A 13,138-nucleotide genomic window follows, 5' to 3' on the forward strand; every position below is an offset into this window, starting at 1 on the left:
AGATGTGTTCTATTTCAGATGTTCAGGGGATTTAATCCATTTAGCATTTCTAGGTGCTTTCCTGGAGAGGGATTTCATGCTCCTCAAAAAATTATTTGCTGAAATCTGGGGTAAATTTAGAGTCTTATGATTTGCCTGACAGCAAAGTGTATGGGAAGTCAGTCTGTGTAATGTAGCTCTTAATACAGATATCAGTCCTAAACCACACATTCTCAGGCTTCTCTGCCTTCACCCCAGATTTGTCAGTCAGCCCAGTTCTGCCTTTCTGGGCCCGTGGCCCCTATTTTGAGAACTGCTGCTGTGAAAAATCACAGCAAGCAAACCAGAAGGTTTCTCGCTATTGCTCTCCCCTTTCAGCAACTGCACCATTTTGCAAGCAGACACACAGACCAGCTGTGGTAGTGGATTCCCCTCAGTGCCAAGCAAGCGAGCGAACTTTCTTACTTCCAAACCCCTAACCCAGCCAAGAGGAAAGTGAAGAGCTGGTGCCAAGCTAAACACACACACGCTTCGGTGGGGCGATGGTCACCCCAGCACAGGTGACCTTGCATGCCATTTCAGCTCTTCTATTTGGGAGAGAGACTGTGCTTTTGATACATTTTTGTGACCTCTTCTATTCTTTTATTAACATCCTTTCTTCCTTTCACGTAACTGGAAAGCTGCAGCCAAAGGAAAAGGGGGAGGAAGCTTTATAAAGACTTCTAACAGGGATGGCTAAATCGAATTCTGCAGTTACACCTACCAGTATAAAACCAAACCTACAGATTCTGCCACAGAATGGCAAAACGTTCAGCTGTTTCCTACAAGATCATCAGAGCAATTTAAGAATAGATTCAGAACCAGCTGTACTTACTAAGCTGAAGTCTTACATGGCCTGCAGTGAAATTGGATGGCTCAGACTCAAATACAATACTTCATCCTCTGTAGCACAAATAACATCACTGTGTTTGGCAGAAACCCACTCCTTCCACAAATTTTGCCTGTACATCACTCAGCTACGATGGACTGCCTATATCCTTCATATCACAAAAATGAGAAAGTGAGAATTCAGAAGTGACAAAATGATCGATAACTCCTCTTTTGAGCTAGACTCCCCATACTTATTGGGCAGTGAAATCCAGCCCTCTCAGCTCGTTCCTAATTCATGCTGCAACTTGTGTGTGTGTGTATATATACACACACACGCGCGCATATGTATCGCTCTTGATTTAGCATATGAACTCAGACTGCTGTTTTGAGTTCTGACCTCAGTGCAAGGAGCTACTGCTGGATTCTGAATAACCAAAAAAAAAAATTCAGGCGACCTGTTAAGGATTTGGGTATCAGATAAACTAAAAAAACTGCAGAGCCCAAGATGGTAAGGACTTCAAAGTTTTTGGATTCTCCAAATGCCTGCTTCTGAGCTAGACAAGTGAAAGGGCAATAATTTCCTAGGAATAAAGGCTGGAAAGGATTACATCTTCTCTGCAGCATGCGAGTACAATTACGAACGTACTCACAGTTGGGAAAGGTTAAGCACCTTATCTCACCCTGCTCTGCCACAGTTCATCTATCCAATACCACCTTGTCAAGGTTTTGCCTTCTGTGAATCTGTATGTGAAACAAAAAAAATTAACTCAGTCATAGATGGCAGGCCACAAAAAGCCAATTTTCTAACAAATATGAAATCCAGATCCTGCGATATTGGGAGAAACCTTACAAGCTCAGGGCCAGGTTTATGCAAGAAAGTGACCTCTCAGGGTAAGGAAAAATGAGAAATAAGTTTTAGTTCAAATTTTTCTGTTATATTTTTTTAAAACACACTATCTATGTGATTACGGCAGGAGAATCAATTAGTATGAGGGTAAATAAATGCAAATATTAGAGTAATTCAGGTTCTAAGACATTTATTTGTGAAGCACTACCTCTAGCCCCAAGCCCAGATTCAAGTACCTGCAGTAACCTGAAGATGATCAAAGTAATTCGAACTGGGCTCCACAAGGACAGGCCTGCACCTGCCTGGAAAGGACATCCAAAATTTCAGCCCCCCTCAGGTTTTCCACTAGCTGCTCATCCAACCCTGCGTCCAACCTGCCATCACACAAGCAAAGGAGCGTGCCGATGCCAAAAAGTGAAAAATCAACTGAACGCTACTGGATGCAAATCCCGCAACAGCTCTACTAGGACCTGTAGAAACCCTCAGTTGCTGCAGCACTGAGACAGGACATCACACTAACCCTCACAGGCATTTCTTACAAGCACAGCAACTAAATGCTCTCCTGGAGAGAGAGAAAAAAAAAAGTTACAGATGTGAGCACAAAAAATACCAAACCCCTCGTTCCTGCCTGCAAACACTGCTCAGCACGCAGTACCTTTGGGGTGAGGTGGCTCTTCCCCTCCCTTTTTTTTTTTTTTTTTTAATCCCAGAACCAGATTTTCACCTCTCTTTGTAGTTTTCCAGTCAACTCAGTCTTTTGTGCTTTGCCTTCTTTGGATTTTTACCATTACCCCATCCTGCATTCACATTTCTATAGCACCCCAATTACACCCTGCATTTTAATCATGCGTCATCACTTGGTGTCCTCCTCTTTCTTTTCATTTCCAAAATTGAACCATCTTTCTGTCTTTGCACTTCCCTTTTTTAATCTGTAGCCAATTTTTCATACACAAAGGCCCTTACTCTTTTTTAGATGAGATCTGCTCCAGCTCTTAAATGCAGTCTTCTGGTGACTTATGCTATGAAGGGAACAACCAATATTTTACAGCAACCAAGTTTATTAAACTCTGAGGCAGCGAGACGCATACCACAACGTTAAGGTCACTAGACATGAGGCTGAAGCATACCAGCAAGTTAAATCCTTTCCTTCCCCGTCCCCAGCTTTAAGGATGACAGTCGGCTTTATAACTCGGCGTGGAAGAAAACGTAGTTGAAGGTTACCAAAGCCCCAGGGCACGCAGGTACAAACCTCCCAGCAAACTGTCCACGTCCCTCCGCAGGCAGGGCAGGCTGGGAGAGGAGGGCAGGAGGAAGAGTCTGTAGCATCGCGTGGCTGGTTTAGCAGAGAGAAAAAAAAAAAACAACCAAAAAAACCCAAAACCAGACTTGCTGTAAGGTGAAAGCTCAGCAATCCAAACATCCGATCCAAAAAGCTCTAAGGTTGGGACAATCGTGAAATAATCTAATCAACCCTCCTATGTAATATGCAGGCCATAAAATTTCATTCAGACCAGAGAACACCACTGTTATCAATTGTGGGCCTCATCACTTGATGGGATTGTAAACAATCTTCAAATTAATTCCATATGAAGACCAGTAGCCTCCAACAGCTCTAAACATCCTCCAATTTCATTTATACCATCTTACATCTGCCTGATTTTGAGCAGCACTTCTCACATACACAACCTCACACATCAGTCACTGGAGAAACCTACCGGCAGCAACCAAACAGATTCCCAAGTGTAAACATGAGGTCAGCCAAAGTCTGAGGCACTGTGACATTGGTGCAAACACACATGGAGGATTCCCATTGTTATTCTAAGGATATTATTCCAGAATCACATGCAATAACCTCCCGAAGCAGATGACAGAATCCCTTCTGGAACTTCCAAACTGGCAAAACATCCAGGAGTAGGTGTATCTTGGAGCATGGAGCAGGTTAGCAGTTTAACCTACAGGCAAAAGGAGTCTCAAAGCGACTTGTGAACACACCACCACCTTCCCTGCTACCTATTCATCTTTTTCCCACCCTATAAACCCTTCCTACACAGAATGGAGAAAAACGTCCACTGCAGCGTGTCCAGCAACACCCAGGGTGCTCATGAGGGTACAGGTACTCCAGTGGAGGCTCCTGCTCCCCATCAGGCAGAACAGAAACTTGGATCCGAGTCTCCCTTCTTTTCTAAGATGCCCCAGCTACTACTCGCCTATTCCTGGGAGGCACTCTGGGCACATCTTGTTCAGAAATTCTGTCCAGGACCCTCAGACACCTCCTTCTAGCCAGAAATTGTTTTCCTTTTCGAGCAGTTTTTCCCCAGTGCATCTGTCATTTGGACATTATATCTCTGGTAGAGGCACACAAACCCTGTCAAACGTAATGGAATCAAGACAGTAATGTTCCACATGATTAGAGCTAGAGAGAAAAGATGAAGCTTTTCAATTTATGTGGAACTGAAATTGAAGAGCAGGCAAAGCAGACAACAAAAGAAGTCACCTTAAAACTACGTTGTAGGAGCTGGACTCAGTCCCTGACTCAGGTTGAGTGTCCTCCTTCCCTACTAGATCAAAATAAGTAAGCAGAATACACCCATCTGATGCAGCTGATTGGAAATACTGATGTTGTACAACCCACAATCCCACAAAATGAAAAAAATTACATGTTCAAGTTGAGAAGGGCACTGTTTTCAAAACAAAATGTTCTTAGTTGTTCTCCTAATGAACCATTTTCATTACCCTCACAAGAGACAGGAGCACTGTCCCAGCAGGGATGTCTATCCTTCCAACCAATAAATGGAGCATTTCATCACAGAGATGTAAAAGATGAAGTAATCAACATTTCTAATTTTAAAGTAGAATCTATTTTTATTCAACACAGGACAGTAAATGGATAAAATTCACAATAACCAACATTAAAAAACAAGAAACAAATCCTGCAGTCATATTTAAATTTGGCTCTACCTACTGGTCACTCACATTTCTACACAAAAAATTTTGTCAGTCTTGCTCATTTTCAGATTAATGGATATTGACACCCAATACTAACAAAACACACAGTTTATTCACAACTTGGGGGACCTTTAGGGTTGTTAAGAAAGAAAAGCAAATCTTTATCTTTTTGTCCAACACATTCATAGCTGGAACTGAAATGCTGCACATTAGCAAGGAAGGACACATCGGCACACCAGGAGTCCTAACTCCTGCCTGCAATCGATGGAAGGAAGGACTCAGCACAGCACCTCCAACATTGTCGTGATCCCATACCCAAGTCACTGCAGTGCAAAAACTATTCAAATAAATAAATAAATAACAGCAGCCACCCCAACAAGTAAAACATGTAAAACCCAAAACACAGTTAAATATCTTTACAACGCGTGACTGTTAAATAAAACTGAAAGCATTTTAACCTAAGACTTCAGCCCATAGGGAACAGCCTCTCAAAATTTGAGTGCAGCGGAGTTTAAATTCTTTCAATAAACTAGTATATAGCTTTACATACCTTTTTGGGGGGAAGGGTTTGGCATCTTCAGCTAAAGAAGTCCTCCATCCCTCTCTCCTCACACAGCCATTGAAGTTGTGCCAGTACAGCTGTTTTGGGGTTGCAATGTTATTTTTCCCCCCATTAGATCAGTCCCCTGGCCAGGCTAGCACCCCCGCCCCCCCCCCCCCGAGTCAGCCTGGCCAAGTGAGGGGCAGCGTGCCATGCCACCAGGACGGAATTCCTTTCAAGTAACTTTGCTGCAGAATTCTGTCAAACTTAACTACAGCCTAAAGCCCAAACGCAGCACTGATTTATGAATTCACATGTTGAATATCCCCACTGGTTTACTCAACAGGTTTACTCAAAATGTGTGAAGTTAACCATTCATCTAGGTAATTGCAGGGTCAGGGCCGACACAGAGCGTTCCCTTACAAGGACTTGGTACCTTCATTAAGTCTTTGTGGGACTGAGGTCTTCCCTGTATCTCTGTTCAGCAAAACAGTTAAAAATGAACACATTCTTATACTGTTCAAGGCAAGCATAAAGCATGTGCCAAATCAAACCAGTGAAATAACTCATCACAGACTGAACAATTACAAAACAGCCCTGGAAATTAAGTGTTGTGCCAGCACATGGAACACCACCAGCAGCTGATGAGACATTTCTCCATGTTTTGGCAGTCTACTTTAGAGTGTACTGTTTTGTTAATCAAGTGTAAAGACTACTGCATTGTTTCACAAAACTTAAGAGCATAGTTCAGAACAAGACATATGCCTAGAGCTTTAATAACTACAGTTAAGAATAATACACAGTTTAAATTATCTAGCCTTTGTGATCTAAGTATAAACACCTCACAGGAAAAAAAATTCCTTTTTACTTTGTACATCTTTAAAAAAAATCACAGAAACATCTGTTTTGCAAAGGAGATGGCTGTACAAAGAAATGATATGTTTTGAAGACATTAAACCGTCTATTTGCTGGGTAACACTAGTTACTGAAATGTTCTCTTACAACCTACCACCTAGGTAATTTTTCTTTTCTGATATTTTGGCTCCAAATCTGAAATTCAGAGCCACTTGAAATTAGTCACTTCAAAGAGATTTCTGGTTATTAAGGCCTTGATCTGACAATGACTTCCACATGCACATACCAGCACTGAAACCGCGGAGTACCCAACAGAGATCACTGTGGCAGCAGGCACTAAGGCAGCTCATCTGTTCAGTCCTGTAGTGCTGAAGTGTGACAGCTCACAGTTCTCTGCCACCCCAAAGGAACAACCTCTCATTTCAACCCAGCCTAGTGGAGCAACACAACAGTTATATGACATTTGCACAACCAGTTTATAATGTCCTGAAAATCATTAGAGCTCCCCACTGGAAATTCTGACTCATAATCTACTTTTTCTTGCTTAGGTCTCCTTTCACAAAATGCTAATTGAGGCGTAACATCCATCCAGAGAGTCTGCGAAAACTGCTAACTGCGGTACACCGCAACACTAAATTCCATTTCATTACCTACCAAAAGGCTGGATGTTGTCCTTGGGATTAGAAGTAGTACTGTAGTTAAAAACTAATAATACAGTGAGGTTATTATTGTCTGAGCAGCTTCAAAATACTAATAGCAGTGGATCTTAGTAGCCAGCTGGTATTGTGCTCTATAAAGCGATGCCCTTCATGTGAGCAAGATGACATAAGAGATACATACTTTGCTCATTGACACTGGGATGTTTCACTGCTAGACTGTTATGATTTCAACTTCCTTCTGCTCTAGTTTTGACTTGTTTTTGGAAAATACACAGTTCGGCATTTTAATTAAAAACATCCTATCAAAAGAAATAAAAAGGCACTTGGTATTTCTCTTTGGCTTAGCTGAGGCGTGCTGCTAAAACCTTTCCAGTTCCTGTCTCTCCATCTGATGAATAGTTGCCATCCTGAGGTACTTATTCATGTGCAAAAATAAGAGCTTCAGGGATTTACCAGTTGCATTTCTCACATTGCTTCCAGTATATGTGCAAAGTTCTTCACCAAACAGAATCTCTTAAATATAGAATAACGCATTCCATGAAGTTTGTTTTTCAGGGAAGAGCTCTGATCACTGACGCAGTCCTTATTCCAAATCTGGTCTCGTAGCTCAGTGTTCTTTAAACCTGGAAAAGAACAGCAACCAGGCAGGAAAAGTTGAGGTGTGAGGCATAACAGCCACTAACTTCAAAATGCAGGATCCATCCCTTGCCATGCATTTTACTATTCTCTGTCCATTTTACTTCTCCAAAACTACAACAAAGGGGCTCAATTTAGATTTTCTGTATTCAAGTGTAACTCCATTGATTCAGTGGATTATTTTTTTCTCAATTTAAAACACTGTAAATTCAGAGCCACCCTTTCCTTTAAGGAGACCTTTTGGAAAAAGTTACATTTGAAACTATTAATAAACACAGAGCAAGCAATCAAGTAGCTTCTTATTCCCCACCTGCATGCTCCATGATGAAACCCAAGAAGATTACATATTTAGGAAAAAACAAACCATAACCAAGAGATGGTAACAGAGATTTGTTTTCAGATACTTTTCAAAATAATATATTCTAAAGAAAAACGTTCATAATTTGAAAACATAGACTCATAGAATCATTTAGGTTGGAAAAGACCTTCAAGATCATCGAGTCCAATCATCAACCATGCCCACAAACCATGTCCCCAAGTGCCTCGTCTATGCGCTAACATTAAACTGAGATTACTCTTTCGAAGCAAAATTAAAACAGACAGAAATGGACGTACAGGAATCTTAAATGTTCAGTCTACATCTAGGTATTATGGGGCAAAGGCTTAGTACACATGTTTTTAAACTGTTGTTAAAGAGCAACAGCCATGCATAACACTTACAGGGTATGATCTGTGTAACACCGAAGTTCCTTCTGAATAAGACGGAGTAAGAACTGTAAGAACAGTCACAGTATCTGTGTTAATATCTATACAGATATACAAATAAGCTAAGTTTCAGGATAAGATGTTCACAGTTATTCGAAGAGTTCCTCATTTGAAACATTACCCTGTAATGCTGAACTCAGTTAAAAAAAAAAAAATATAAAAGATTTACAGATGCTCAGTCAATGTTTGGAAGAGGAGTTTTCACAACGAATATGCAAGAGGAAAACAATTTCCTTTTCGCAACCGAGAGATCAATTTCTTTGCAAAAAACAGAATGGCTTTCCAAAGTTACTTTACCAGCAGACATGTAAAGAAACCAGCAGAGGGAACCCAAGACTTCAAGAAAACACGGCAGATAGGCATTTTGGAGCATGAAGGTATTTTAGTTGCTATTCGGAAAAACAACTGTGTGTGAAAAGTTTTAATCACACAATTAGTCAAGGCAAGTAAAGTCAGTCAAGTTTACTTGCCTCTGCAGGATCAGGACTTCAAGTGCACTTTGAAAGGTGTACTAAGACAGTAACCAGGAAAGTGATTTTACAAACAAAATTTGATGATTCCTATGTACCTTAGAGACAGAATTAAAACTTCCAGGGTTCCTCACTGTTACAGATTTTCTTATCCTCAGAGTCTCACTGTTATAAATGGAAGTTTCTTCACTACTGTAAGTATTGGTGTTTTAAGATGTTAAACCTAAGATTTCAGAGGTATGGGTGTGGCCAAGAATGATAGAACTGAATACCATGTAAGAGGCTAAAGCCCCTCCAGATATCTTTGAAGAAATAACATTTGAACATAGGCATCTATATGCTGTACTGCAAAGAACAGGAAAACCAGAGCAAGAGTTACAAAACCCAAGATTTATTACAACAGCAGAGAGTTAGTCCTCCCAAAACCAGAGCTTTACGAAGGCATTTTAACTGATGCTGCAAAGAAATGTGGCATTTTTTTCATTTGGTTTTAATAAATAACTATAAAAGAAAAAAAGCAGAGCTTTAAGTCTACTTGGGAAAACTATGACAATCTCCCAAACCTCACTCTGCAAGCATGGAATACCTGATACTGAAAACAGCACAAATCAGGATTTATAGAGCTGCTGACTACCAGTGGCAATATACTTCAACTACTAACTTACCTAATTCATTTACTTAATTTTCAGAGATTTCACATCTTAATGTGGAAAAAATTATTCTAAAATTTGGGGTTTAACTTGAATTTAGAAAAAAAGCCTCAATCGTAACTCAAAGCAAGAGTTTCTGCTTTTCTTGTGTCAGGAAAGAGTGGTCTCACACACTCGGCATTAGCTCCTCTGCGGGAGCATAGAGCTCACTGCAGTACTGTGCAGGCACAGGGCTTTGTCTGGGCACAGCCAGTACGGAGGAAGGAGTATTTCTGAAGTGTTTCACACTCACCCTGCCCTTTCATGAGCACTTCCACCCAGGACTTCAAAAGGAGAGGATAAGCAGGTGACACTTCAGGACATCTCTGAGGTAGTCATAGCAGCATTCTGCTCTACTGGAGAACTAAGCTGGCACAGATGCCTGCCAGGGAAGTCTGTGGCAAACTCAGAAATGTAACCTACAGGCTAACCTACAGGTGAGTGCAGCAAGACTAACTTCAAAGGTACAGCAAGACTCACCTTGCCTCATCTCACGTCTTCTTTGGTCTTTAAAAGCAAAGCAGAGCAAGTCAGAAGTGGAAAAAAAACCCCAACAAACCAACCAACCCAAACAAAAGCTTTTCAGATCTTCCTATCAATCATACAGGATCTCAGACAGAAGAAAAAAAGGAAAATGGACGTGCTTTGTACCAAGCCACGAAGTGCGTTGCACTCCTTTTCCCTAAACATCTGCTCCTGGTTACTGTCAGAAGTTAGAATGCCAGTTTCTCGTCTAACCTAGTACAGCAGTTTTAGGGCCCATCTGGAGATGTGATGTATTAACTTTGAAGAGCTTCATTATCACGGTGATTTTGGTGATACAGCAATGTAGCAGAACATTTGTTACCGCTTCGCTAAACCGGCTTTAAAGAAAACAGAAGTAATTCTTTCATGAGTGGAATCTGAAGCATCTTCTAGGTCTATATATGAAGGTTTACTTAACAATTATGCCTCCTGTAATCTGCTCGGCCAGCAATTAACAGATGTGTATTTGCTCAGGAATTGAAGTGCATCAGAACCAATCTGCCCTTTTGATTAAAATTAAATGAGAATTTCAAAATGAGCAAATTTGCTCTTTAATCGAAAGTTTCCTTCACAATTGGAAGTTTCTTATAAGATGGAGTGTTGAAATTGCAAAGGGAAAATTTGCATTTTAAGACAGTTTAGCACAAAGGAAATACACAGTAACCAAACAGTATTTTTAGACTTACTAGCAAGGCACATGCATCTGCCACCATAAGCATGTAAAACACGTTGTTCCAGCCAGATGGGGAAATAAGACCAGCTAAGAGAGGGCCCAAAGCCGCACCTGAAATATAATATTGATATTGTCAGAATGATGCAACATAAGATTTACTATGTTGAAAAACAGTTATTCTGAGTTAGAATACCAATTTCTTCACCTAGTTAACTCACTGTTACCTTATGTATTAAAAGGTCCCAGAAAGCACAAAACATTACTGGTACAGCTGCAAGCCTATGGGAAACCTAACACAGGGGAAGCTGGAAGACTAGAAGTTTGAGAAAGGCCTGCCTTTGGCTCAACAAAATGCCCATCCAGTATTAAGCTGAATCCTACTCAATTTTCCCTTCCACATACCAGTGCGGAGGGCATGAATAACATATCCCTGATCTCAGAAACAGCCCAATGGCATCTACTTTTGCTGTCTGTGCCCAGTATCCATCTACCACCCTCTTCCTCCCTCCCTCCCTCAGGTGTGGGACCACTAGACAGGTTTAAGGCTAAGTTTGCTCTACTCCCTATTTCCAAAGCTGTACTAAGTCGTGGCAAAATGTGAACTGGAGAGAGGCTAGTTTCTCAAAGATCCTTTGTTTTAACCTACCACAGCTAAGGCAGGCTACCTTACAGCTCTGGCTTACCTACAGATCCTGTTCCATCGATGATCGCTGTCACTGTGGACAAGGCTCTTGCATTCCCTTTCAGGCTTTTATGGGTACCCTAAAGTGACAAAGACTGCTTAGACCCATTCTGAGCTGAACTCCGAAAAAGTCTTTAAATCATCATTTAGCTCACACCCCTTCATATTGTGAAGATGCCTCAAATATCCTAGCACAGACCCTTTTATCGCTACTTAAAGAAACCTTCTGCTGCATCAGCCTGTTGCCTACAGTGTTCTCCTTTATTAAATCATGTTATTTAAACCACAGGAGCCAAGAAGCTTTCTGTTCTGCACATTGTGGATTCAAGCAACAAGGACAGCACTTCAGCTTTGCATTATGCTGCAAGGCTGTTTCCACAGCCATCTTTTCCCCTGCTGATACAGCAAAGCTCTGCAGAACAGGGAAAAAAAAAAAAAAGATCACTGCTGTGACAGGAATACTAGATTACCAGAATTATGGTTATATACTGAAATGCTAATTCAGAGAAATGTTGAGCCAAAAGAAGCTGTTCAGTCCCAATTTGAGAAGCCAGGTCTCCAAACAAAACAACTGATAAAAGGGGGTGACTTAGAACTGCTAATAAGAGACAGTCCTTTATCTCCAGTACGCTGAGGAGAATCTAGTCGGGTAATAAGCAATTTACACTTGCTCACGTCAGATGTTTGATTGTTGACATCTGAGGAATTGGTTGGCAGTTTCAACCCTCTTTCCAAGGGCCAGGTAGGGATCTTGTGATGTTATGCCCCACCTTCTAGCTAGCCACCCCTTCAACAAGGCTAAGGATAAAACGGGCAATGCATGGTGGCCTGCTTTGTCTTGCCAAGACCTCCAGGCCAAGGTTAGGGCTCCAGAGGACATTTGGAGATTTCTGTCCTGCTCCTTTTCCTATATTTAGAGCATTTGTTGTTAGAGGACTTTTGCCTCTTGCTTGGTGCCTTAAGGAACCAACACCTTTGAAAGCGACCTTCCAAAGCCTACCTAATGAAAGGTACCAGGGACAACGTTTTCACATGGCATTTGTGACTTGACTGACCTGATCCAGCTGGAAGTACTGGCAACCAGAGCAACTGTACAAGAAAGGGCAGAGGGTAGCATGGACAAAAGAAAGGGTATGTGCCAGGTATAGCTTTCTGCAATGATGGGAGTTAAGTCTGCAGCACATCTCTCACACAGATACAGCTCCTTCTCTCATTTAAAGATGCAAAGTATAAAAGGGGAGAAGGCACCTGTATGTGTAGGAGTCAATTATATGGAACTTAGTGACTGGGCCTGAAAGTAGCTCATGGTCGCAAGAGCATTCCAGATGCCTTTAGAAGGCCTTGAACAGAATAAACAAGACGACAGAAAAAGAAAGATCCCAATTAGAAAAACACAGGTGCGCATTCCACGATAAAGGGAACTTGGCACAAACAACCTCAATTCGGCAGTTTATCTTGACCAATTAGACTGAGACAAGTTTCACATGTTTTAGTTAATATAGCCAATTATGTCCTATGTTTATACACGTGTACAGAGTTAGTATAACCAACTATATCTTATGTTTATACGCATGTACAGTGTCGATATAACCAATCACATTTTATGCTTGTACGCGTGGACACTAAATGCTCGCATGCAGCAGCCAATCAAAGCTTCTTAGGAACTTAGAGAATTGTATAAGAATAATCAGCTAGGCTCAATAAACTGGCGACTTTGATCATCATATTGGTGTCTTGTCATCCGTCCCCGCATGGAATTTCGCAACATGTATGGAGACCTAGCTTTGCATGCAACCTTCACATTCACTTTGGTCTGTCTTGCTAGCTGGAATGAATAATTTAGAAGCCTCTCACAAGCATGACACTCATTCATACTAATACATGAACTCTAAAACAATCTCAATGGCTGAGTTCAGCACTGCCTATCCAGATCCTTATCCCTTTGCTTTGGGACAATGCAGCCCCTTCACTGATGCAGAAGTCAAAGGGCTCTCTCTGGAG

The 13,138-nt window shown here is 41.3% G+C and overlaps 1 protein-coding gene across 5 annotated transcripts in view; it reads right to left on the reverse strand.

The window, feature by feature from the left end:
* Positions 1–4,339: 4,339 nt before the first annotated feature.
* Positions 4,340–13,138, reverse strand: part of SLC37A1 (solute carrier family 37 member 1) — a 40,451-nt gene continuing 31,652 nt past the window's right edge. For 2 of the 5 annotated variants that reach the window (XM_075033649.1, XM_075033648.1), the window contains exons 18-21: positions 11,139–11,217; positions 10,469–10,566; positions 8,054–8,106; positions 4,340–7,320 (exon numbers count right to left, since the gene is read on the reverse strand). In XM_075033649.1, coding sequence (XP_074889750.1) covers positions 7,305–7,320; positions 8,054–8,106; positions 10,469–10,566; positions 11,139–11,217 — 246 coding nt within the window. In that variant the 3' untranslated portion in view covers positions 4,340–7,304. The remainder of the gene's footprint in view (positions 7,321–8,053; positions 8,107–10,468; positions 10,567–11,138; positions 11,218–13,138) is intronic. The other 3 variants (XR_012651261.1, XR_012651262.1, XM_075033650.1) reach the window with 3 other exon arrangements.

The sequence above is a fragment of the Buteo buteo genome, chromosome 8 (genome assembly GCF_964188355.1).
Source record: "Buteo buteo chromosome 8, bButBut1.hap1.1, whole genome shotgun sequence".
In the NCBI taxonomy this organism is placed as follows: Eukaryota; Metazoa; Chordata; class Aves; order Accipitriformes; family Accipitridae; genus Buteo; species Buteo buteo.